Source organism: Megascapheus bottae, chromosome 25, assembly GCF_031878675.1.
Source record: "Megascapheus bottae isolate mThoBot1 chromosome 25, mThoBot2.hap1, whole genome shotgun sequence".
NCBI classification, from domain to species: Eukaryota; Metazoa; Chordata; class Mammalia; order Rodentia; family Geomyidae; genus Megascapheus; species Megascapheus bottae.
The window spans coordinates 23,171,632-23,197,385 of record NC_143533.1 but is presented as its reverse complement, the minus strand read 5'-3'; the positions used below and the strand labels follow the sequence as shown (position 1 = coordinate 23,197,385).

The 25,754-nt window shown below is 57.9% G+C and overlaps 2 protein-coding genes and 1 long non-coding RNA gene across 3 annotated transcripts; 2 read left to right on the top strand and 1 right to left on the bottom strand.

Moving 5' to 3' along the window:
* Positions 1-5,729: 5,729 nt before the first annotated feature.
* Inafm2 (InaF motif containing 2) lies at positions 5,730-6,394 on the top strand. The gene has a single exon (XM_090357775.1). The coding sequence runs from the start codon at positions 5,813-5,815 to the stop codon at positions 6,272-6,274; it is 462 nt and encodes a 153-aa protein (XP_090213901.1). The 5' UTR covers positions 5,730-5,812; the 3' UTR covers positions 6,275-6,394.
* Positions 6,395-6,766: 372 nt separating this feature from the next.
* Positions 6,767-7,294, top strand: LOC150046643 (uncharacterized). The gene is made up of 2 exons (XR_016539627.1): positions 6,767-6,845; positions 6,977-7,294. It is a non-coding gene; the product is annotated as an uncharacterized LOC150046643 (long non-coding RNA).
* A 3,979-nt stretch (positions 7,295-11,273) lies between these two features.
* Ccdc9b (coiled-coil domain containing 9B) lies at positions 11,274-18,415 on the bottom strand. The gene is made up of 11 exons (XM_090318612.1): positions 18,309-18,415; positions 17,385-17,495; positions 17,041-17,148; positions 16,398-16,541; positions 16,159-16,313; positions 15,542-15,721; positions 15,204-15,259; positions 14,293-14,346; positions 14,121-14,211; positions 13,578-13,620; positions 11,274-13,494 (listed from the first exon to the last, which is right to left on the bottom strand). The coding sequence occupies exons 1-11, from the start codon at positions 18,318-18,320 to the stop codon at positions 12,970-12,972; spliced, it is 1,479 nt and encodes a 492-aa protein (XP_090174738.1). The 5' UTR covers positions 18,321-18,415; the 3' UTR covers positions 11,274-12,969.
* Between the last annotated feature and the right edge of the window lie 7,339 nt (positions 18,416-25,754).

Below are 25,754 nucleotides of genomic sequence, written 5' to 3'. Positions count from 1 at the left end.
TGCAAGGGAAATCCCTCTCCGTTCCCAAAGTCCCTGCACCTGTCTCCTGCAGTAAACCCGGGCCTCCTCCTGCAGTAAACCCGAGTCCCTCCTTCCTGCCTTCCCTGCAGCCACCCGTTCCTCTTCTCTTTGGGCCTCCTAAGACAACTCCCTTTTTCTCCCTCTTCCTAGGGAAGAAGCAGAGTCATTTCGAGGCTTTCTGGACTCCTCACTCAGATCCTTTCCTCCTGGACTCTGACACCACAGAATGAAGACTTACTCACTAGTGGAACCACCAGGACCATTTCCCAGACCTCACCTCGAATCCAGACAGCAAGGACAGCCAGCCAGTCAGAGCTTGTTTTTGTGTTTTAATTCAAGGTATTACTTAGGTTGCTTGGCATGGTGATGCCCCCTTGTTGTCCTTATGGAGGCAGGATTGGGCCTCAACAACGACAACAAAATCCTTTACAACGTTTAAATGTGAGTTGACAAAGAAAACGATTATTCAGATGATAGCAGAATGAGGGTGCAGCGAGCTAGGGAAATCACATTTCCCAGTGAGTGAGCGGACGCAGCCTGGGGCTCCAGGCTGCACTGAGTGAGGGTACCCCAAGGCAATGAGCCCATCCAGCCCCCCCCACCCCCAGTGACGGTGGAAGGGCAAGGATGCCCCCTGCTGGGCACGCGGGCAAGCCTTGCCTGCCTGGGAAAGGGTGCTGTTGCCAGAGGCTCCATCCAGAGTTAGCAAGGGGGATTCTGGAGATGCCCCAGGCAGCGCAGAGAGCAGAGCACTTGCCAGTGATGTGTGGAGGGTCCCACACGTTGGCTTCTTCATCTGTGTTTCACCAGAGAAGTGTAGTGCTGGGAATCCAATGAGCCAAAGACAGGAATCACACGAGGTCATTTTCTGACCTGACACTGGGAAGCTGTACTGTGTTGAATGCCTGGGGTTTGGCTTGGAGATGGCTCAGCTGTTACACACACACACACACACACACACTCCAGTCTGTTTCTTATCTTGGCAGAGGGAGCCCCACCTTCTCCCTAGCTCCTGTTGTTAGGTAAGGTTCCCCATCTTAGCGTCTTATCTGCACCATGGGATAATAAAGGCCTTCCAGGATTGTAAGGATGAAAGAAAAAGATAATAAACAGAAAACATCAAACACAGTCTGGTGTTGATGGCTCATGCTGATAATGCAAGTTATTCAGCAGGCGGAGAGCTGAGGATCTGGATTTAAGCTATAGTCCAGGCAGACAAACCTGAGCAACTCTTATCAATGAGTAAAATAAATAAATAAATAAATAAAGCTTCTCTCCAGCTAGCTAAACCATTTGCTATAGCTCATGAGCCTGTGTATTGGTATTTTTTAATTGTTTGTAGGCCTGGGCTCTGTCCCTGGGCTCTTAAGCTCAAGGCTGGTGTTCTACCCCTTGAGCCATGGCACCACTTCTGGTTTTCTGGTGGTTAATTGGAAATAAGAGTCTCACGGACTTTCCTGCCCAAACTGGCTTTGAACCAAGAGCCTCAGCTCTCAGCCTCCGGAGTAGCTAGGATGACAGTTGTGAGCCATTCGCGCTGGGTACCTGTGCATATTTTTTACCTTGGGCCATTTTACTGAAAGACCATGACAATGGTCCATGCCAGGCCAGGTACCTTCAGGTTTATTGATGATGGTGGTGATGATGATGGAGATGGTGATGGGGTGTGTGTGTGTGTGTGTGTGTGTGTGTGTGTGTGTGTGTGTGTCCTGGTCCTGAGGTTATTGAACTCAGAACCTGGGAGTCTTGAACTCAGGACCTTTTTTGCTCAAGGCTAGTGCTCTACCCCTTGAATCATAGCTCCACTTCCTGATTTGGGGGATAATTAAGTGAAGGTAGGAGTCTCACGGGCTTTTCTGCCCAGGCTAGCTTCAAACCCAGATAGATTCCTTAGATCTCAGCCTCCTGAATAGCCAGGATTAAAGGCAATGCCTGGCTCCAATGTCTTCTTAAACTCTGAGTCCCCAGGGTAGTTATCTAAGTAAACCGCATGGGTGTTTGGGGAGGCAGTGGTGAGATGGTTGCTCGGGTTCACAGCGCTGTGGGGGCGCCTCCTTCTCCCAGAGACCCGACCCCCAGATCAGGGCCTGGGTCTGAATGCTGCTACAGCTCTGTGACTTCAGCAGGGCCCTCAGCCTTCTCCACTTCCATCCTTGATTTCTTTTAATTGCGTAGAGCTCAGCAGCTCTCAGCGTGCGCTCTGCACACTGTGGCAGGTTCCATAAGGTCAACCTTATCTTCAGAATAATATTAAGATGTTATTTGCCTTCTTCACTTTTTTTGGGGGGGGGCAGTACTACAGTACTAGCTTTTGAACTCAGCACCTCACACCTGCTCCAGCCATGCTCCTATTCTATTTTTCTCTTACACGTTTTGAAGAAATGTGGGTAACCGGGAGGAGGAAAAGAAAGAGAAGGGGGGAGGAAAGGAAGGAAGAGAAGGAGGAGGAAGGGGAAGAGAAGAAAGAAGAGGAAAAGGAAGAGGGGAATTGGAAGCAGGAAGAAAAGTCAGCTCCATTTTAGCATGTCCTTAACAAAGCGACAACTGCTGTTAAGTTTCTTACATCCTGCCCCTTGAATGCATCTATTTTTACCACTCTGCATGATTAGCTGGGAAGAGCTCCACTGCGCTCCAGAGGCCCGGGCTCTCCCGGGAGCCCCCCGAGTCTGACTGCTTGCCACCCAACTCACCCCTTCCCCTGGTACCTCATTCTTACTTGAAAGAAAAGCTGACATCAGCTAGGATGCTGCCCACTTGACTTAGTTGGCAGATGCTTTCCCCACTTGAACCAAGAGTCTGTATGCTTTTTTTTTTGGCCAGTCCTGAGCTTGAACTCTGAACCTCTGGGTGCAACTTTTGCCTAAGGCTAGCGCTCTACCACTTCCAGTTTTTTCTGTGATTAATTGGAGATCAGAGTCTCACAGACTTTCCTCAGGTCTCAGCCTCCTGAGCAGCTAGGATTACAGGCGTGAGCCATCTTTGCCTGAAGTAAACAATGGGTAGTATTTGCCGGCAGTGGTAAAAACCCAAGCTTTCAAGTAAAGGTTACAATTTGAGAAATCCTCCAGGCATTATGTTGAGCTTTCCAGATTCCTAATAGGCAACCTTTTTCTGACATAGATATATCAAATGTTTGGAATACCTATATAATTCAGTGAACCAGTAGTTGGCAAATAAGCAAGGCAAAATGGTACCAAAGCATGCACAGGTAACAGTGCCATTCAAAGGGCAAGGAAATAAGCTGGACATAGAGGTATATACCATTCTTGGATGATACTGGCAGTTGAAATCAGGGCCTGGTTCTGTCCTGGGGCCATTTTGCTCAAGACTAGAGCTTTACCACTTGAACTACAGCTTCACTTCCAGCTTTATGTTGGCTAATTGGTGGTAAGAACCCCGCAGACCTTCCTGCCCTGTCTGGCTATGATTTTCAGTTCTCAGCCTCCTGATTACAGGGTTACAGGTGTGGGCCCCTGGCCTGGGTAGAACCCCGCAATATCCACTACAGAGAGGTTTGATTGTGCCTTTGAGTGGAACAGGGAATCAAGAGCTCAGTGCTCCAAAGTCAGAAACACTTGAGCTTGGGTCAGCTCCTGAACCTCTCTGAAGGAGCTTCTACAAAACCAAAGATGAGAGGTAACTACCCGACACATGGCTTTAAGACAAAACAACGTAGGCCTGGCCATCGCGCCCAAGGGGTACTAAAAAGGGTGTGTTTCTTGCTGCGGTTGTAATCGCTTAAAACTTTCCAGACGCTAAGAGGGAGCTCCCTGAGGAAACTGGAGGGGAAGCAATCAGGCACGGTCATTTGTCGTGGAGGAGGCTCTAGGGCCCGGGAAGTAGGCTCGAAAGATGGCTGTTCCGTTCCTTCTGTCACCCAGCTGCCTGGATCCTGGGTCCCTGCCCACCCTGGGTGGGGTGGGGGCTGCGGGAGGCACTCAGAGACGCGTCTGCACCTTCAGGCCACGAGGGGGCCGTTTAGTCGCCTGCAACAGGAATCCACTAATGGTTTCTTAATGGCTTGGGCACTGGGGAGACGAGGCTCAATTATACCTGAAAGCATCTTGAGTTGCAGGGGTAAAAGACACTGTGTAAATCCAGATAATAAATAGGACTTATTGATGACAGGTTCAAGGATGTGGCGCTGGGGGAGAACGGCGCGGGAGGCGTCTGTGGAGGCTTCAGTGGAGGCTCCTCTTTCTTAGAGAAGTGGCACCCTGCTTCCTACAGTGCTGGAAAGCAAGCAGAAAAAAAAGGAGCTTAACCTGCGACAGAAATATGGAGACACAATATGGTGTGGATCCCAGAAAGGGGATCAGAGGAAGAGTAACTCTCCCTGGGGTAGCTGTGTGACCCGTCCTGCCAGGAAGGCCACAGAGCAAGGGATGGGGAGGAGGAGGGGGAGGAGGGGGAGGAGAGAGGAGGGGGAGGGGGAGGAGGGGGAGGGGGAGAAGAGGAAGAGGAGGAGGAGGAGAAGGAGAGGGAGGAGGGGGAGGGAGAGGAGGATGAAGAGGATGAGGATGAGGAGGAAGAGGAGGGGGAGGAGGGAGGAGAGAGGAGGAGGAGGGAGAGGAGGGGGATGGGAAGGAGGGGGAGGAGAGAGGAGGAGGCGAGGGAAAAGAGAGGAGGGGGAGGAGGGGGAGAAGGGGGGAGGGAGGAGGAAGAGGAGGAAGAGGAGGAGGAGGAGGAAGAGGAGGAGGAGGAGGGGGAGGAGGAGGAAGAGGAAGAGGGGGAGGAGGGGGAGGAGGACGAGGACGAGGACGAGGAGGACGGGGATGGTTTACCTTCTCAGCCCCCGGAAGGCCGGGGTCGGGAAGTTTTCAAGGGCAGGCTCCTCCCGGAAAGGCGGCCGCCGCCAGCCCGGCGTGGAGAGGGCCCGAGCAGGCGGGGTCGACGCCCGGGCCTGGGCCGCGGGCCGCGCTCCGGAGGGGTCCGGACTTCCGAGGGAGGGTGAGCCGGGGCGCCCGTCCCGGGGGAGAGGGGGCCGAGCCGCGGCGCCCCGCCCCGGGCCCGCCCCGCGCTCGAGGCCCCGCCCCGGGCCCGCCCCGCGCTCGAGGCCCCGCCCCGGGCCCGCCCCGCGCTCGAGGCCCCGCCCCGGGCCCGCCCCGCGCTCGAGGCCCCGCCCCGGGCCCGCCCCGCGCTCGAGGCCCCGCCCCGGGCCCGCCCCGCGCTCGAGGCCCCGCCCGCCCGCGCCGTTCAGGGCCGGGCGCCCCGCCCCCAGCGCGCTCTTAAGCGGGCAAGGCCGTGGGGCCCGACGGGTCTCCGCTCCCCGCCCGGGCCCCCCGCCACGTCGCCGCTTGAAGAGGCCGCCCCGACCCCGCCCCCGAGGCCGCGGCTCCGCCCCTGGCGCCCCAGCCCCGCCCCCGAGGCCCCGCCCCCGGGCCGGCGCGCGAGGCGGGGGAGCCGGGCCGGAGCGGAGCGCACGGTCCGCGGCCACTGGAGACCGAGCGGCCGGGGCAGGCGGCGGCGGCGGCGGATGGGGACGCGGAGCCGGGCGGCGGCGGCGGCGGCGGCGGCGGCGGCGGGGAAGCAGCTGGCGGGCCGGCGGCGGCGGCGGCGCTGGCGGCGGTGACGGGCGCAGGCCCCGGCGAGCGGCGGCGGCGGCGGCGGCGGCGCGGTGGCGGGCGGGCCGCGGGCGGGCGGCGCGCGGAGCGGAGCGCGGCGGAGCGCGGCGGCGGTGCGGCCGCCGGGAGCCCGGGCCACCGGGCCGCCCCCTGCGCAGGGCTCGCGGGCCGCCGGGGCCCCCCCCGCCGGGGCCGTGGAGCACCGGGGCAGAGGCCGGGGCCCCCCGATGAAGGAGCGCGACGCGGGCGCGGCCGAGCGGGGCAAGCCGGCCACCTACACCGGGGACAAGAAGGCGAAGATGGCGGCCAAGACCAACAAGAAGTGGGTCCGGCTCGCCACCGTGTTCGCCTACGTGCTGTCCGTGTCGCTGGCCGCCATCGTGCTGGCCGTCTACTACAGCCTCATCTGGCAGCCGGTGGGCGCGGGGGCCGCGGGGGGCGCCGCCGTCCCGCCCCCCGGCGGCGCCAACGCCACCGGCCCGGCGGGGACTTCGGCGGCGGCCGCGGGGCCCAACGCCACCCGGCCGGCCCGCCGCGAGGCGCCGCGCGCCGCGCCCCCGCTGCAGGCGGCCCCGGAGCCCCCCGCCGACGCCCCGCGGGCCGGGCGGCCGGAGCGGCCTCGGGGGCCGGGCGACGACCGCGACCACGACCCCGACCGGGACGACGCCCGGGCGCCCCGGAGCCGGTGAAGGGCGGCGGGGCCGGGCGGGGAGCGCGCGGGAGCGACGGCGGCGCCCCGGGACGCACGCGCGCCCGGGCCCCCGGAGCCTGCGGCCGGCCGGGCCGCCCGCCGCGGGGCCGCCCCTCCTCCTCCCCCTGCGCCTCCTCCACGTCCTCCCCCCGCCGCGCGCCGCGCCAGGGGGCGACCCGGCCGGCCCGTCCCCGAGCCCCGAGCCCCGAGCAGGCCGCGCGTCCGGGAAGGGCGCCCCGGGGCTGCGCGGCGGCTCCCCGCGCGGACGCCGTCTCCCGCCGCTCTGGGGCGGCCCGGGCCGCACACCCTGGTCCCCCTCGATTGGGAAGCGAGGCGCCTACAGGGGACACGGAGAACTCGCCCCGCGGAGCTCGGGCCGGCTCGCCAGCTAGCGCGGGCCCAAGTTTACAGCGCCGCAGCCCCCGCAGGCCACGTCCCGCGGTGGGCGAGGACGGCAGCCACCGGGCCGGCCCGGCCCACCCGCGGCCCAGCCGGGGCCTCCGCGCCACAGGAGACTTCTCAGCAGCTCTAAAAGCCCGAGAGGCCTTTTTAAAGTTTTTTTTCTTTTGGTGAGAGATTGGGGGAAGAAACACGAAATGCCACTTTATAACTCCAACAATAGCCTGTAATTTATATCTACTGTGTGGATTTCTAGTCCTCTATTTTAATAATTTGTAAATGGATCTCTCATCCCAAGCAGCCTCTGGACTCAAAGGAGAGCATCCGGGAGCTCCCCCGTCGGTCCCCTTCCTGACCCCCGCTCTTCTGGACTGTGTCAGTCTCCGCTTTGGGTTGAATCCGAGAGCCTGGTGAGGCTGCCAGTGGGTCTAGCGGGTCTCCTGACTCTAAAGCCTTCACTGGAATTGGGACATTTGTACCAGCCTAGCTGTGAACATGACCAGAGACATTATTTATAATCCAGCCATTCGAGATATACCTGTACTCAAAAAGTCCTGTCTATTTTTTAAAAGTTTTATTTTTCAGGTGAACAAAAATACATTCTAAGAACTCTGCGTAAGCCCGTGTACGCGAGTGACGGCCTGATCGACTCGGGGAGGCGGGAGGGCCGGGCTGGCATGTGATGGACCGGTGGTGATGAATAGGTCCGGGAGGAAAACGCAGTTTCTCCGCTGCCGTGGGTGCCCGGTGGCTCCTCTGCTGAATGGATTAGGGAAGGGGGCAGGATCCATCTTAGGAAGGCCACGGCCTGGGAGCACTGTGATATGGAGCTCAACCATCTTTGGCCAACCTTACACACTGAAAACAGGTTCTGCTTTGCAGGACAGAGCAGCTACTTGGCTAAAGGACCAGTAAGCGTGAATATTAAGATTGAGGGGCGCACTTAGCCATCTGAGCTGGGAGGAGAGGCTGAGGTATGGTGGACTGTCTGTCCTCACCTCTAAACTGCCCCCCCACCAAGCCCAGGCAATGCTGACCTGCAAAGGACAAACCCCGGCCTTGGGCTGCCAAGCACACTGCCCCACTGAGAGGTGTGGGTTGATTCAAAGGGGAGGGTGGGTTTTTTTTTTTTTTCCATTTCTTGCCTTAAAGCAAACAAAAAAGACAAGTGGGTGAAAAGCACAAGTCTAAGGGATTAGTTATGCTGCAAAATACATGGTAAGCAATTGAGCTCGGCTCATTATCAGACAATGCTGCCTGGTGTGGATCCGGAGCCAGAAGCCAGTGTTGGTGGGGCCCCCTGAGGCCGCACTTCACCAGAGCGGTTGGGGGCTAGCCTCTGTGCTTTCACCTCACCGTGTAGTCTGCGGGGAGGCCAGGAAAAAGCCCGCCCTCCCTTTCTTTCCCCCTTCAGCCTACACAATGGCTTTGTGTGAAAGGACTTGGTAAGGCAGAGCAGAAGGGGAGTGAAAGTTCCCAGGCTGTTTTGAGCCAGCCCCTCCTTTCTGCACGCGGTTGGTTGGTTTCACACATCGGGTACAGCCAGCAAGCAGTAGGTACAGCCGGAGCCTGCTGGCCGATTAGAACAGGGCCTGGTTGGCCTGGAACAGAGGACAGAGAAGAGCTTTCTTTGCAAATGCAAGACAAGAACTACAAAATCGTCAGGTTTCAGGCCAGGAAGGGTCACACCAAGGAGGCGGTTCATTCCGTCAGTGTGCACAGACGCTACCAAGGCGATTGCTAGGTGTCTGTTGCTAGAAGTTTCCATATGCATTTATTTCCTGGCAGCCTGAAGAACAGAGATCCTTCTCTTTGGGAAGGGGACGCGTCTTTATGAAGATGTAGGGTCAGGGAGCCCTTGAGACTGGCTGGCTTGGGAGAGCTAGCTTCTCTTTCCTCCATGGACAATCCCATGCGAGGAAGTGTCTCGCTGTCGCTTTAAGCATAAGAAACATTTCTCTTGCTAACAGCTGTAGGTTTCCACATGGTTTTGGAAGCTTTTCTATCTACCTTCTTTTTCAGTTTTCACTGGGGAATTCTAAGATAGTGTGTTCTTTAGTCAAGTATTTATATCCTATTTTGTGATGCTGAGTGCAGAGTGTCTGCCTGTTCCTACATGTCTCTGTAAGAAGGACTGGAAGGTCAGGTCTGGAGTTTTAGGGCTATGGCGGCTATTCTGCCCAGAATAAAAGTATCTCTGGAATTGCAATTCGGTAACAAGAGGGTGACAGCTGTACTTTGAAGGGTTTGGGAGGAGAGGGGTACCCTGGAGGAACCATTTCTCATGACCAGCTCTCACTCAGTGCCTGGCACCTAGCTCAAGTTGGCCAATCACCGTGTTGGATGGAATTCACCATGGTGTCCTTCTGATATCCCTGTCACTTGTGAACTTGCTTTCTTCCACAAGGCATCATCCAGTCTGGGCCTGTGACAAATCAAAGCTGTTCTCATCTCAGTTCTTGTGTCTTTCTTTCCAAGTGGAGGCCTGACTCGGCTGCCCTTTGCAGGTTACAGGAATCCATACCATGTTCCACGCAGTGCTTGAGGGGCTAAACAGAGTCCAGGCGACCCATCCATCCTCTGCTCTGTCCTGGCCCAACATTCAGCTATAAAAATAGCTGCTCTGTTGACAGGTTATTTTTTTTTGGGGGGGGGGGTGGCTGTTTGGGTCACATCTGTTTCACTTACGGATATAGCCTGTGATTTGCCACTGCCAGAAAGCCTGCGTGGTGCTTTTCCTTCCCTCTAGCAGTTAATTAGCAAAACAAACAAAAAGAATCTCTCCTTGCCACACACCCAGACGCTACCAGGCTCTCCATCCTCAGAGAGGATGCACAGAGCAGTCCTGGCGCCTGGCCTGAGAGTGTGGAGGTAAGAAGGCCATCTCCCCATGTCTGGTCAGCTAGAGAAACAAGTCTGTGCTCATCACGCACTTCCTGTGCTAAATGGCTCTGATTTCTTCATTTCAGCGCTCTGGTTTTGCAATAGCTGATCAGTTAAATTACAAGAAGATTCTATGGAATGTCCTCAGTGCACGGGGTAAGATGTTTTCAAGGGCATGAACCCTTGGGGAAAATGATGCATGGAAAGAACTGTGAAGAGAGAGGTGACACACAGGCCCCTGGCGTCCCAATGGACTGCTGTGGTGGCAGAGGCGGCAGCTGGGAGCCTGGCACAAAACAACAGAATGGGCATCCAAGAAAAGAGAACCTGGTCTTCCAGGAGCTTTGAAGACAACTGCAGGCCCAGCCTTCCCTCTGCTTTTTATCTTATGTTCAGATATTTCTGTTTTGTTTTGTTTTGTTTTTTTCCCTTAAGGCTAGCACTCTTATCACGTGCTTTTTTTTTTTTTTTCTAGTTAATTGGAGAGAAAGAGTCTCACGGACTTTCCTACCCTGGCTGGCTTCGAACCATGGTCCTTAGATCTCAGCCTTCTGAGTAGCTAGGATGACAGGCCACTGGGAACCTGGCAGGATATTTCTGTTTTGGCAGTTGGTTATCAAGGTGACTTTTGATCCTTTGGCCTGGCTGAAGCCAGCTGTCCTGCTTGGGGGAGCGGAAGCACCATTGCGTCCCCAGAGTGTGTGAGAGACGGGGAAAATCTTACGTTGCCCATTATTTTTGACAGTTGCTGGAGAAGTTGCCCTGGAGAGCTTGTTAAGAGGCAGGCAGGCCAGAGAGTCCCTCTCCTTTTCCCTGAAAGGTATTGAAGTGTGCACCTCACTTTTGCCCTGCTCCGCCCCAGGCCTGCTGCTGTTCAGGCCAGTCCTTAAAAGGAGCGGTGGGTGCCACGTTTGTTCTGTCTGGTGCCAGGCCTGTGCTATTTCATTTCCCTGGCGTCAAGCGGGTGCTTAATGAAGGCTGTGATGTAGACCCGGACGTGTTGAGAAAAAGCAGCCTTCTTCCGGCCCTCTGTGCTTTCTGCCTTCCCCAGGCCTGAGCGGCCCCCGCAGAAGGGTAATAGTCACTCGTCCATCTGTCCTTCCTCAAGAGCTCTGATAACCCCAGCTTGGGAGATGCTGGCGGGGTTGTGGACACTGATAAATGACACAGAGACAGAATGAGATGGTATTTTTAGCCTTTTCTCTTGATACCTCTCCTGTTTTGTCCCCCAAACAAGCACAATATGACCATGGAGATTTTCTTTTCATTTTGTTTTATTTTTGACCATTTCTTCACGCCTTTTGGGCCCCAATGCCATGTGTCCTGATGCTTTTGGCCCCCAAGGCTAGAGGCAGAGCTGGAGTTGACTCACAGTCAGACTTCCAGATTTGTGCCTTGGTCTCTGGCTGGGAAGACCCTGCTTGCACAAATCCCCAAGTGACCACAAGAAAAGACACATCATGATGTTCTTTTCAGGGTAAAATCTAAGTCAAAGAGGCACAAATTCCATAGAGGGGCCTGGTTTCTGGGGCTATGAACTTGCGAGATTGCTCCTGATAGAAACACAGAGGGAGAAAGGAACTAACTAACTCCAGCATGCGGAGTTAGAAGACACGGATGGAGTCAGTGCTGGAAGACGGGAAGGGCGAATGAAAGTTACGAACCGTCCCCCTTTTCCTGGTAGACTGGTAGCCTGCTCTCCCCCAGTGCAGATGAGGGCAGAAAAGGAGGTAAAGGAAACGACAGACGACAAAGATGAGATGCTGCTTCATTTATTTAGCACATTCACCCAGTGCCTTCTGTGGGCCAGGCTGTTCCCAGGGTCCTTTGTGTTATATGTACGTAATACTTTAGCCTCATTCTGAGACTATAGAGGTGACAACTGTTCAAGGTCACGCCGCTGTCAGGCCTACGGTTCGGATCTAGCTGTCGGAGCTCTAAGGCCTAGCTTGCTCCACCCTACTGCTCTGCCCGGCCACAAAGCACCCATATGTCTTGCAGTCTGGTCTGTTCCAATTCACTTCTACCAAGGTGAGATGGGGTTCTGACCTTAGATCTCTCCCTCCCCACCTCTCTTCTGGGTTTGAACCCTGAGCCCCCAATACGCTGAGCTTGAGTTTAACCACTGGAGCAGTCACCACCACCCCCAGGCTAGAATGCAAATTCTTGATTACAGTCATTTCTGGAGACATCTGCATGCATGCATGCATGCATGTATGTATTTGAGCGAAAGGCAGGAAACCACTGAGCTTGCAGCCCGGCATGCCCCTGGCACAGGCATGTTTCTGCTGGTGTACACCATGTCAACCTCTTCCACCCCCTTTACTCGCGGCACCCCTTGGCTAGCTCCCTCTTGGTCTCTGCTTCCCACCGAACCCCGCTGTCAGAGTCTGCCTCTGCCCAGCCTCCATAGCAATTGGCAGCTTGACGGGAGTCTCTTATACAAATGCAATTTCCAGGCAGGCCCTCCCCAGGCCTACTGTGGTGGACCCCAGGCAGAGACGCACGTGGCATAAAGGAAGAGGAGCAGTTCTCTGCCAGTTCTCTGCTGAGTCCCCTTCATCTCTCATAGCCACCACGGTCCTGTCCCCAGGACTGCCAAGAACAGCTCCCCTGTTCCGCCTGGCTGCCGGGGAGAGCTCGTTCCCCCTCTGCCTGGCAGAGGCACCCTCGCCCACTGGCTGGTGACTGGTAAGAGGGTGCTCAGGAAATGTTTGTTGAGTCGAAAGGAAGCCACAGCTTGTGCAGAGTCTGGATAATTCACCAGCCTTGAGTCTCAGGGGAGGGGACTGGGGGGGGGGGAGGGACAAGCCCTGATGTCTCATGGAGCTGGCACAGCATTCCCTCTCTCTGAGTCCTTGTCGCTTGGTAGGGGAGGTGGGGAGGGGAAGAGGAGAGCCTGGATGGCAGGGGTAGGATGTGATCCTGGATGCGAGTACCCACAGGTACAGGTGGACAGGGGAGTCCTCCCCATCTCAGAGAAGGGGGCCTTTTCCCAGAGAAGACCTGAGCTCTCCTCTTCTACTCCTAGCCTTTTACTCCCTGAGACCTCCACAAGGCTCTGGGCCTCAGTTTTCTAGTCAAGTGAGACAGGAGGCAGGCCAGTGGTTTGACCATTCTGGGACAGGGCATGAAAAAGGACCTGGGCCTTGGCTGGGCTCGCTGGGCTGTCTGCCTGGCACTGAGGAAGCAGAAGCCTGTATCTAGACGGGGCTGGGTTTCCTGTCATGCTAGTGCTGTTGAAGTCATGACCTGGGCATTGGCAAAGGTCAGTCGGAAATACCAGGTGACCCTGCTGGAGAGTGGGCCAGACTGTGCAGCCACGCTGGCACAAACCACCCTCAGAAGACACTTCACTGACTTTGTCCCTCCTCTCTGCCCCAGACTGGCGCCCAGTGGCCCGAGCTTTGCTTAGCACTTTCCTGGTGGGCCAGGATCCCCTGTCTTGCTCTGCGCACCCCGGCCTCTCCCTCTTTGAGGCCGTGGGGCCAGGCTGTGTTGAGCCCAGGCTTTGCCAGCCCTGTCCTCTCTGGCCTCCGAGACCCCTGCTTCAATCACTGACTCAGGACAAGTCTGAACTTTTAGGCCTGACTGGGGGTCATTCTGCCCTAGGGGCTGCTGCTCAGAGTCACCGGGCCAGGCCCCTGGACTTTCCTGGCCACTTGACTTTGGGCTGAGCACATCTGCGCTCTCTCCACGCTTGGGGCCACTGGCTCCTCCTCCTAGAGACAGGTCGAGAGGCGCCAAGTCAGGTGCCTGTGGAGAGCCAGGGGCTGGACCCTCAGCCGAGGTGCCTGACTCCCCTCTGGGCTCCTTTGGGGACGCCAGGACCAGACTGGAAGCTGGAGATGTCTCTACTCTGCCCGGCTTCATCTTGCTCTGCTTCTGTGCCTGCTCCTCCTCTGTCGTGAGAGTCTTTGTGCTGCTCTGGCGTCCCTGAAATGAGAGACTCGTCCAGCTGCGGGGCCAGTTCAAGGCTTGTGACCCCAGCCAGCCCCATCCTAGGCCCCGGGACACACCTGGCCACTCTGCAGCTCTTCCTTATCTTCCTTCTGGTCCCATCTGCAGAAACACACCAGGTATGGGTCCTCTGCCTGCCCCTCCTCCTACTTCCCCTAACCCCCCTCTGCCCCCCCCCATAGCTGAGGCCAGTGGTTTCAGAGCAGGCTCAGAGCCAGAATGAAGTTCCTGGATGCTCACCTCACAGCCTCCCTAAGCGCAGCCAACTGCCTTACCCCCTCCCGGGTCCACAGCTGCTGTTTATGGCCCAGCCTGTTGCATCCTGAGTTCCGAAGGGACCCAGGCATGCCCCTGCCTGTACCATCTGGGAAAGGCCACCCCCTTCCCCAGGGAGGGGAGCTGTGGTATTACCCCAGCGTCCTGTCCCCAGGGCTCTTGTTGCCTCTGCCTCTGCTGGTGGCTTTTCTCCGTATCTCATTAGCCAGCAGTCCACCAGGACGCAGGGGCCCAGGGGACAGAGCTGGCATCTGGATGGGGGCCCAGCCAGGAAACTAGGACGCCTAGATGCCTTGCCTTGATTCTCGTTCCCTACCACCTGTTACCTTCGGGCCCTGCCGGTCAGCCTGGACTTCCCCTGGGCTTTGGTGCCTGTGGCTGGGGCCACGGAAGACCTGACGGGCTGCCCACCTCGACCTGCAAGATGGGGTCCACAAATCAAGGAGGGAAGAGTGCCCACCACGGGGGTTCCTATTTCTTCTCCTCCCCTTAACTCACCTTTTCCATCAGGGGTGGGGGGTGGGGGGGGTGGCTTCTTGTGGGTCTTGGGACCTGATGCAGGGACAAAAGACACAGGGAAAGGGAGTGGTGACAAGGCATCTAAAGCAGAAACAGCCAGTTCTTCCAGCACCAAGAAGCTACCAGTCCTCTTCCTGTTGTGGGCTTCCTGTCTCCCCCCGAAGAGTTCAGGCCTGGGAGGCTAGACCAGTCCACCAGAGCCTCTGCTCCTGTGGCTGCGGGGTGGGGGCACCAGAAAGACGCAAGACGGTTGCTGCAGCCGGCCAGGTAGAGCCACAGAGGACTTCAACCTGAGAAATACCAGCTTCTTTAAAAATCCCCGAAGAGCCTGGGACAGGCATCAACGAACTGGTCCCAGCAAGGAGCGTGGCTGCCGTGAGAGGGGCAGGACAAGAAAGAAGATGTCCTACGCTTCCTTGTAGCTCTGAAGAAAGTAGGAAATCAAGAGACAGAGAAAGAAAGGAGGAGGAGGTGAAGGGTAGAGAAAGAGGGGAGGCAGAGGGAGCCAGTGGCTCACACCTGTAATCCCAGCTATTCAGGAGGCTGAGATCTGAGGATCTCACTTCCATGCCAGCCCGGGCAAGGAAATCCATGAGACTCTTAACTCCAACAAACTCAGAAAAAGCTGCAAGTGGCAAAGCTGTGCCAGCCTCAGCACCCAGGTCCTGGGCTCAAGCCTCAGGACAGGCCAACATGTAAATAAAGAAATAACCAAACAAACGTGGGAGTGCGGAGGAAGCAGAGGCCGAGGCGGCGAGAAGGCTGATGCACGCGTGCAATCCCGGCGTGGAGGAGGATCACAGGTCAAGGCCAGACTGGACTGAATAGGCCTGTCTCCGTGGCGGGGTGGGAAGTAAAGGCGTGAGGAATGAGGGCAGATCTCAGCTCACCCCTTCTGCTGCCCCGGGCTGGACCCTCTTCTGTGGGCTTGCTGCAGTTCTGTAGCCTGTGTAGATGAAAGAAGGGACCAGGTTGCTTGTGGCCACCACACTGACTCTGCCTCTCCCACTGCCACCCCAGACCTGAGGGCAGTCGACAAACTGTGGCCTCAAAAATGCAGCCCATACACAGTCCCGAGCCCGGGGCCTGCCCAGACAGGCTCTCTCTCTCTCTCTCTCTCTCTCTCTCTCTCTCTCTCTCTCTCTCTCTCTCTCTCTCTCTCTCTCTCTCTCTCTCTCTTCACGGTCACCCCAGCCCTCCAAGCAAGCTGCCTTGCCCTTCCACCCACGTGGGCTTGGCCTTGTCCAGGTCCCACGGGCGGCGCCAGTCACCCTGTGCGTCTCTGTGTCGGGCCAGGCGGGCCAGATCGATCTGCTCCCGCTCCTGCTTCCACTGCACATAGTTCCAGCCTGCCTCTGGGGATGGCCTTGCCGGCTGGCGGGGTGCCAGGCCTGGCTGGTGGGGATCCCTCTGCAAGGAGAGAATGAGACTATCGTGGAGATCGGGAGTTTCTGCCATCCAACCCCTGGCTCTCCGCTCTCAAGTGCTGTGTGTTTGGAGACCGTGTCTTGGTCATTCTGTGCACCATTTCCTCATAGCAATGGTACCTTGTCCAGCACACCACTGCTGTATGAACTGGCCCAGGATTGGGGGGGCGGGAGCACCCCCTGACTGTGAGCAAGAGGAAAGACAGGGGGCTGCTGCCACCTAGAGGTCACAGCTGGCACAAGGCCAGTCCCAGCCACCCTCCTACCCCTCCCCGCCCGCTGGGGGCCGGATGGCAGCTCGAGCAAGGCCTACCACACCCAAACTGGAGACTCGCTAGGAAGGGCGGTGGAGTGGAATGCTCGCTGGCCTGCCCGGATCATGGCCCTGCAGAGGAGGGAGACGTCTGACTCCGCTGACTGACGCCCCAGCCCTTTTGAAAGGCGTACCTTCCCTGCAGCCTCCGAGCTGGTGGCTGTGTACACAGGGGGGCCCTGGGGCCCGGCGCCTCTGGGGGGCTCCTCCGGGCCCTGGTTCCTTGCTCTGGGGGGCTTTTCACTTACGATGCGTTTGGCCTGGGGAGAGAGAACATGAGGGTGGTGGCAGAGCCAGGGGTGGGGGAGGCGCCCACCCGGGGCCTGGATGCTTCCACAGCTCACCTTGGCCCTGTTCTCCACGGTCACGGCCAGTTCCACGCGGCCCCCCATGCAGAACGGCCCCCCGTGACCCCCGGCTTCCTCATCCTCAAGGTCCACGCCAGGTCCAAGGGGGTTCCTGGCCCAGTTCCTGACCATACGCTTCTCCTGCAGAGGGAGGAGCCTGCGTCCTCGGGCCTGGGGTGCCGGGTCCTCTGGGGGGGGTCCCTGGGCCCGGGGTTCCAGCTCAGGCCCTCCCTGGAATGCTGGCGGAGAAGCCAGCTCCAAGGGCGTCCACATGCCAATGGCATGAGCTTATCCGGGCCCAGGATGCCGCTGTGGGCCCCGTTGTCACCCATGGCTCTCAGACAAAGGGATTTGTCCCTCTAACTCTCCTCAGCCCTGATGCATCCTTCCCACTCCCCCCCCACACTTCCTGCAGGGACCCGGGAGGGCAGAGGGAGGGCGCCTGTGTTTTAGGACACAGGTGCAGGCCTGTGGGGGTGGAAACAATTCTAGGGAAGCCTCTCTTCGATGGCCTCTCCGCTGTCCTGCGGGGCTAGCTCGGGCTGCATGAGGGGCCAAGTGGCTGGAACACCCCCCAAAATGGCAGGTGGGAGAAGAGGAACAAGACACCCCCCCCCCATCCTGTGTGGCAGAGGCTTACTCCGGGGACCTGGCTGATGGTGACAGTGAGGCCGTCACACGGGAGGAGCCCGGCAGTGGTGGTGGCCACGCCCTCCTGCTCTGCCAGCCGCCGGTCCTCCTGGATCTCCTGGGGGAGGGCCTGGGGTCAGCGCAGGCCACAGCCCCCAGACGCACAGACACGACACGCAGCCTACACGGAGAGACACCCGTGGGACAGCAGAGGCGCCCAAGACCCTGACCAAACTTCCGACAGCGACCACGGGTGACCAGCCCTGGTCCCAGGTGCCTGGGCCCACGGGGGGGCCACCAGACAGGCACCGTGGGCAGCCAGGGCCCCCGCCCAGAGGGTCCTGAGCCACTCACCTGGTACCTGCGTAGCAAGGCCTGGTTCTTCTTGCGCAGGGCAGCTATTCTCCTGTCCAGCTCTGCGTCCTTCTCCTGTCTGTGCATGGCTGGCTGGGCACTGTGCGTCCCCTGTGCGGGGCAGGGAGCCAGGCTCCTGACTGCTCCACCTGCCCTTTAGGGGGTCCCCCAACCCTCACATCCATCTGGCCTCACTCTTACCACCCAAGGGGCTCCAGACCCACAAAATCAGGCCCCACAGGAGAGAAGAGGGCTATGTGAGCAGAGTCCTCTGCCTGCCTGTCTCTGCCTCCTGGAGGCTCAGGTTGGAGTCTCCTCCTCCCATCCAGGCCAGTCCGGGACCCAGGGCTCAGCTCCCAGCAGCAGGCCACCCCACCCCCCACCCGGGCCCTCCAGGGAGCTCCTGTGAGCAGCCTGGAATGGGAGTTAAAAATGGCTCTGGCAGCAGAGCCCGCCATGGCTGGGAAGCTGCCAGGGGATTCAGGAGGTCGAGGGGGGAGCTGTTTGGTTCTCAAATCCAGAATCACAGTGGGCGGAGGGGGGCGGAGGACGGGGCGGGGGGGGGGGGAGAGGTGCTAGTCTAGGTCTAAGCTCTCCAGGCCCCCATGACCCGGCTTGCCAGGCCTGTGCCCAGCCTGCAGGAAGGAGTAGAGGAGCCGCTCTCACGGCCCCCGCGCTCCAGGCCCCAGCTGCTGGCTGATGGGGGCAGAGAGGCTGTTCCAGCCAGGAAGCCTTCCCTAGCAAGCAGGGTTCTTCCAGGGTCTCTGACGTAGCCAGGGCCTCTCCCCAGCCCTTCACCTGCTTCATCATGGCCCTCTTTCCCCCAGCCCAGCTGTCTCCAGCTGCCCTCTGAATGTGGCTGCTGGTAGATGAGCTTCCGCCCGGCCCCAAGAAGCCCCCTGCCAATGGCGAGGTGCCACTCACGGCGGAATGCATGGTAGCAGCGAGCGACGGACAGAATTCCTGAGCCACCGGAGCCAGCAGGGCCTCCGTCCGCCTCTCCCTGCCGGCTTCGCGGCTCAGCACACGAGATCATGTTGTGATTACAAAAGACGCCTCTGGGCTCTCAGCCAGGAACGCTGTGGCCGCCACCCCCACCCTTCCACTCTCCCAGGGCGAGGACCAGGGAGCCAGCTGGGCCAGCCTAGCACCTTGCCCCACCCTGCCCCGGTATCTCCAGACAGACTGGCCCCAGCAGGACCTCAGCCCCACACACAAGACTGCTTCCAGCACAGGCCTGTGTCTTTCCCAGTAGAGAAGCCCCTGCAGTGCTGCAATAGCCTGTCTCCTGTGTGGTCCTCACACAGGGCCCTGTCAGCCTTGCACGTCCAGGCTGACCCCTGCTGCCTCTTTGACCCAGGGGGAGCAACATCTCTCGTCCTTCCCAGAAACTGTCTTCAAATGGCTGAGGCTGGTCTCCCTGCTCAGCTTTAGGTCCAACGCTGGGGTGCCAGGACGGGTGTGTGGATCTGGAGTGCCTGGCTCTGGTTCCGTAGTTACAAAGCTCTGACTTCCAGTGCCTAAGAAGAGGGCATGAATCAGCCAAGCCTGCCTCCTCCTGCTGCTGTTCCTCTCAGCTGACAGAACAGAAAGTCCACCATGTCTCCCCCAGCGCAGGCGCACCAGGGCTCCACCTCTCCCCTCCTTCCCTCCCTCCCGTCACCATGCTCAGTCCCCTTCCGGTCCAGTCTCCCTCCTGGCCCCACACCCCATCCAGCATCCCCAGAGCTCCCATCCTGCCTGCAAATACCACTTGTCCCCTCCTTTCCTGCCGGATGTTCTCACTGAGTCAACCTTGTCTGCTTTCCCAGCAACAGTGACACACCAGGCTCCATACCCAGGCCTGCCCCCCTTACACACGCGCGCGCATGCACGCGCGCGCGCGCACACACACACACACACACACACACACACACACTCATCCCCCCCCCACCTCTTCTGCACCCTGCCCCCAGGCTGTGTGATTCAGCTCAGAAGCCCCCAGGTCCCCTGCCTGAAAGGAAGACCTAAGCTTCTCCATCTTCTTTGGAACTCAGGCCCCTGGACCAGGTCTAAGGAGGGAAGATGAGGGTAGAGGCAACTGCAGGGCTGAGACAGGGCTTCTGTCTCTCCACCTCATTCCCAGCCAGCAAGTCCACAAGGAGCTGCAGGGCCAGGCAGACATCCAGCCATCCTGGAGCGAGGACGTCTCTTCACCTTGTGGGAAGACGCAAAGACTCCCCACCCCGTCCGACTGGAGCCCCACACGCCCCAACACTCGCAGTCACACAGATGTCTGTACCAGCTGACCACACGTCCAAGTGTTACTCACACAATGTGTCATGCCTCCGAGCGGCCCCCACGTTCTACCACTTTCCCCAGAGCCTACCCCGGTTTCCCTAGCTGCTTCCACATTGGGCAGGAGGGTAACAAAGGACCCTAAGACAAACCCCACAGGAAGCTGGGAAGCCATGCCATCCTCTGGTACCTGAGCCCCTGTGCAATCGCCGTGCTGTGACTCTCTACCACCACTGGGGGGCGGCAGCGCTCGCCTCTGTCTCCCCGTCACGTCCCCAGTCCATCAGTCATCCCATCCACTTGCCTTATTTCACTGGAGGAAGGAACAGGCCCAGAGAGGGCGCTGAAGACTAGAAGCCAGGCGGCTGGCATCCTGCCCTGGGCTTTTTTTTTTTTTTACTTTTATTTTATTTTACCAGCTAGCCCAGCGTGGCTGGTGTAGCTGAGTCCCTCACCGCCTGCCCTCTCCCCCTTGGACCATCCAGAGCCTGGATCTGGGTTCCCGGTCTCCTGGAGCCAACCCTGAAGACAGGATGACAAGGCCGACTTCTATCTAAGGAGAAAAAGGGGAAGGAGGCCTCCCGGGAAGGAAGACCTGAGAGAGCCCAAGCCTGGCAGAGGATCCAGGACGAGGCAGTCCAGTCACCACGTCCGGAATGGATGTCCCATGGAATTACTAGGGCTCTGGCCTGGCCCTCCTCAGCCTTGGCAGCAGTCCAGGCAGGGGTGGATTCTGGTCTCCTCCCTCCTTACCTCTCTGGTCACCGCTATAAAATGAGGCGGCTGTCTGTCACTGGGCACAAAGCCAGGGCATTACTAAAGTCAAATAAAGGCTGGTGGGGGGGGGTCATGGACAAGAGGAGTCCAGGGTGCTCCTTCCTCTGGGCCTTCAGAGTCTGAAGTGGGACTGGAGATCCCACCGGCTCGAGCCCAGGGCTGATCAGGTCATGCCCTGTGGGAGGGAGATCAGGCTCGGTTACGAGAAGGGCAGAAACATCACCAGCAGGCTGAGAGCTGGCCAGGATTTGCGAGGAGGCCGTGGACGTCACGGGTGGGGGCTTTCACCCGTCCTGGAGGTTCTAGATGTGAAAGGACCGCCATGGTGATAAAACACCTGCTACATGTCAGACCTGGGCGGCTGTGGTCACTCTGGTTGCCATGGGAGAGGGGAGGCAGAGTGACCTGTCCTCTCAGTTTGCAGCAGAGAGGGCTGAGGACCCCGTCTCAAGTTCTCCACCCATGGCCTCTGAGAAGCTCTTCAGCCCAGAAATGTCACCTCTGCCACGCCCGATGCCAGGGGCTCACACCCTTACTCTAGAGATGTCTGCAACTTCCATCCTGAGTCTGGGGCCCAGTGTGTGGCTCTGCCTCCTTCTTGGGCTCCAACCACCCTCTGCCCCCCCCCCCAAACACACATTTTTCTCTCTCTGCAGAACAGGGGATCGAACCCAGGATCGTGAGCTTGCTAGGCAGGGACCCTATTAATTGGGCTTATGTCTTCAGCCCTTTCGCTCATATTCGGTGTTTGAGATAGGGTCTTGCAAACTTCTCATGGTTTGGGTTTGAACTCCCCATCCTCCTATAGCACCATCTACCTGCTGAGTAACAAGAAACAGACCCCCTCCCTTTTGCCCTCCCCCATCCCACTCGGAGGCCTCTCTTCCCCAGTTCCTGTTCAAGGCTGGGGGTGAGGGATGGTGGCTGAAGGGAAGAGAGGATTTCTGGAAGAGGAGGGCTGGCAGGGTGGGTGTGGGTAAGGTGCTAGTGGGCACAGGAAGTGCCCTATGCCCTATGCGGACTGCACATGATGCGGGGGGGGGGAGTCAGGGGGAAAGGAGGGGCAGGAAGGCACCATACCTTTGTAAACTTCCCCTAGGACACTGCCCTCCCTCACAGCACTCTGCCCTAGTTGCTCTAGAAATGACAATGAATGTGACACAACAGAGTAATTGCTCTCCGCCTGGTCATAAAACAAAGTCCTCCTGCCCAGGACATTTCCAAAGTGGGCTGGAGTCTTTTAGTGGCTCAGCAAATCCTCAGGTCCCAGACTCACACGGCCTGAGATCTGAATTAACTCCAGCTCACTCTGCTTTGTGCAGTGACCTCAGGCCACTTTTTAATGTCCCTGAACCCCGGAAATGGCAAAGCCTAACTAGCAGATAATTCCTTCCCCACCATGGAGATCAAGCATCACCCTGCTTCTGCTCGCTTTTCAACTTGTTTTCTGAGCTTGTTTTCAACTTGTTTTTACAGATGTAATTGAACTCCAGATGACATGCTATAAACCACACGTGTTTACTCTATGTGTAACAGCCAAGATAGTGGCCATGGCCACAAAACCCAGCCCCCAGGCAACCACTGCTCTGCTGTCCTCAGTGATGAGTTCAGTGTTTAGGAGTTCAGAGATAATGGTACCCCACACACACCATTTTGGTAGGACTTGGCATTTTGGCAGGACTTGCGATTTGAACTCAGAGCTTCGCCTCTGTAGGCCTTCTCCCACTTGAGTAACATCCCTAGTTCTTTTATTTTTTTATGTTAAAACTTTTTTTTTGTCCAGTCATGGGGCTTGAACCCAGGGCTTGGGCACTGTTCCTGACCTTCCTTTTTTTTTGCGGACAGGAAACAAGGGCTGTTCCCAAAGGCTTCTGATTTCTCCTGATCTCTGAGCTTCTTGGTTGAAACACAGAAACAGGGAAGTAGCTGAAACTGGCCTTGCCTGACCGAGGAGGCAGCCTTTGAGGTCTTGGGTTTTGAAACAGCATCTTGAGACTAAGATGGGACACTTCCTTCTTTCAGGAAAAAAAAACAAAAAAGAAGTTAAACATATGTGAACAAGAGAAGGCCTCACAAATATAAATACAGAAAAGGAAACCAGCTTTTTGTTTTTTGGTTTTGCACTTTCACTCAACACTAACACTCTACTGCTTTGAGCCATAGCACCGCTTCCAGGTTTTTTCTGTGTATGTGGTACTGAGGAATCGAGCCCAGGGCTTCATGCATGCTAGGCAGACACTCTACCACTAAGCCACATTCCCAGATCTCCCTGGCACTCTTATCTTCAATTAACCAAACACACACACACACACACACACACACACACACACACACACAGAGTAAGTAGAGTTGTGGCTCAAGTGGTAGAAAGCTAGTCCTGAGCAAAAAAAAAAAAAAAAAAGCTCAGGGACAGCATCCAGGCCCAAAGTTCAAGCCCCAGGCTTTCATTCACTACCAAATATTTCTTGAGGACCTAATACCAGGCCTGAAATACAAAGGTGACTGAGAAAGCCAGTATGCTCGCCGCATGTGAGACCACTGTGGGAGGAGGAGGCATTAGAGTTGGTGGGGGGGGGTTCCTATTTTCTGTGGGATTTCTGTCCCCAGATAGTGTCCTGGGCTGCACCACAACTTAAGAGTTGAGCTTGGGGTTGGCACCCAGAGGGCCAGGACTCAATTCTTCAGGTGTGTTCATTCTTCCTCACCTCTCTTCCAACTGCTCTTTGCTCAGGAAGGATCCACCCACCCAGCCCTCCTCACCCACCCGGTACCTCGCCCACCTCACCCTTCCCTGCCACTCCCTGGCCTGTACAAATACACCTGCAGACAGACAGGGCCGCAGACTTCCCGTGCCCGCTCTGCACCCTCTCAGGTAAGGACAGGGCACATCTGGGTATGTGTGCCATGGGGTGCATCCGGGAGGGGGTTGTGTGGCTGCATGTGTTGGTCTTCCTCTCTCAGGGGCGGCTGTGTGTCTATCCGCACGTCCATGGGTTTTAGATCGCTGTAAACTCCACCTTCCTCTCTGGAACCACAGGTGTCTGTGGGAGGCATCGCTCACTGCTGCTGCCGTGTAAAGATGAATCCAGGTAAGCAGTATGGGAGGGAGGCCTCGGGGTGGAAGAAGGAGAGGAAAGGGGTGGAAGAGCATGGCTGAGGTGCCTTGGGTTAGCGGCAGACGTGAGGGGTCCGGGAGGGGATGGAGAGGAGTCTGGGAGCGGCCTGTGGGGAGCTGCAAGAGGAAGAACCAGGGTTTGGACCGGTGAGTGAATTTGGCTAAGGTTAGGAGAAGAGCCCACAGGGTGGAACAGGAACCCACAACCTCCTGCCTGGGCGTCGGCCAGCTCCTAGCCCACAGGGATCCGCTGGAGTGGCGTATTGACTTTCCACAGGCATCTGTGGTGGAGTGGATGAATGGAGGCGGGCAGCTGGCCAGCCTGGGGAGTCGTGTTGGGGGTGGGGACGTGGCAGGGAGAGGACAGGAGTTTTGTTTTGTTTACCCACACTGCTGACAAAATGACCAAAGCTGCTCTCTTTCCCCTTCCTCTCCCACAGGTCCACAGGTAAGAACGACCCCCCACAGGTCTCTCCCCTTCCGCCTCTCATGGCCGTGTCCTCCAAACCTCCTTTCCCGGCCTCCATGTCCACCAAATGAAAAGGCGGGCGCAGGCCACCCCCCCACAGCTGACCCACCGCAGCTTTTCCTTGTCATCCCCTCTGTGTCCCCCTCCTCCCTTCCCCACACTGCCCACGGCGCCTCCACCTGTCCTCTGCTTCTCTGCCTTTCCGGCTCCCCCCACAGCCTGGCTGGATGGCTGGCTGCATCCCAAGCCGGGGCCACGCTGCCCTTCCTCCACCCACCTGAATCAGTGCACACCACCAAGAAAGCCCTACAAGGAGAGGTAGGCCCAGAGGGGAAGGGCTCTTTACAGGCATACCTGCACCCAGATGGGGTCGAGGTCGCTCTCACACGAGCCCCGGAAAACTCGAGTCCAGGAGTCTATACCAGGCCCTGGAGTGGGGGGGGGTAGCAAAACAGAGTGGGTGTTTCTCCTAGCTGTGCTGCACATAGCTCCAGACTCCCAGGGGCCTAGCACAGAAACGAGGCCATAGCCCCTCTTGGCCTGCAGTGACAGGCAGACACAGCTGATCTAGGACTTCGGGTGCCCCTACCAAGACAGGTTTAAAACCAAACTCTGTGCAGCCCGCTGCTCTCTGACAAGTAAAACTTGGGACTTGCCTTACGATTCTTCCTGGTTTCCGGGGCCAGATGACAAGGATTTGTGTATCACAGGTGCCATATGCATAGCTGTTTGCACAGAGGTTTATATGCAAGCGTAACACACACACACACACACACACACACACACACACACACAGCCCTTCCTTCTCCTTCCCTTGGTCTCCTCCCACTTTCCCACAGCCCCCACATCTCCTCCTCAGCTCTGCAGTCAGCCCAGGTTCTAGCAGGGCAGAGCTGGTAATGACGCTGCAAGGGTCCCGGAATGCGGCAGGGGCAGTGTGAGGGGACTGTGCTCTTTACACGTTCCTGCAGTACACACAAGTCCCGGCAGTGGAAATCACACTTCACCAAAGAAGTGGGAGGCAGGGAATCTAGGCCCCTCTCCTGGGCTGTGGAGTACTCAGAGGTTTCTAGGGGATAAGGGTGGGGGCTGGGAGCCGGGAGCCAACCCAGCTCCCTACCACACCCCCCTGCCCAAGACTCAGGAGAGGAGCCCTGAGTGCCCTGGGGAGGCGGGGTGAGGAAGAATTCACTGCAGATGACATGGCCACCGACCTTGACTCTGACATTGCCCCATTTGGCTTTCCACAGGGTCACTGCTATCCCCCAGCTCCAGGGCAGTGTCCTGGGGGAGGACACCCCCCAGCACCCGGTGAGCACTGCCCTCTGAAACCTGGCGGGCACCACCCCGGCCACGGCCCAGGCCACTGCCCCCCAGGACCTGGAGGGCACCACCATGGCCATGGCCCAGGCCACTGCCCCCCAGGACCTGGAGGACACCACCATGGCCACGGCTCAGGCCACTGCCCCCCGGGACCTGGAGGACACCACCATGGCCACGGCTCAGGCCACTGCCCCCCGGGACCTGGAGGACACCACCATGGCCATGGCCCAGGCCACTGTGGCTCTGGCCCACATCACTGAGGAAAGACGAAACATGCTGAGGAGCCCTGCTGATCTAGAATGGGTCCTGAGCCAGAATCTTCTCTCCCTAATAAACTAAACAGACTCCTGGAGGTCAGGTGCTGTTTATAATAATAATAAAAGCCCGTCTTCCTTCCCATCCACTCCAC

What these genes read in the sequence shown, in the direction of transcription:
- Inafm2 (XM_090357775.1), top strand. Translation starts at nt 5,813, where the DNA reads ATGAAGGAGCGCGACGCGGGCGCGGCCGAGCGGGGCAAGCCGGCCACC.
- Ccdc9b (XM_090318612.1), bottom strand. An exon ending in CCATCAGCCAGGTCCCCGGA is followed by an intron (nt 16,542 to 17,040) that starts GTAAGCCTCTGC and finishes CTCCCTCTGCAG; the next exon opens with GAGAAGCGTATGGTCAGGAA. An exon ending in AGCCCGGGGCAGCAGAAGGG is followed by an intron (nt 14,347 to 15,203) that starts GTGAGCTGAGAT and finishes TCCCTGCATCAG; the next exon opens with GTCCCAAGACCCACAAGAAG.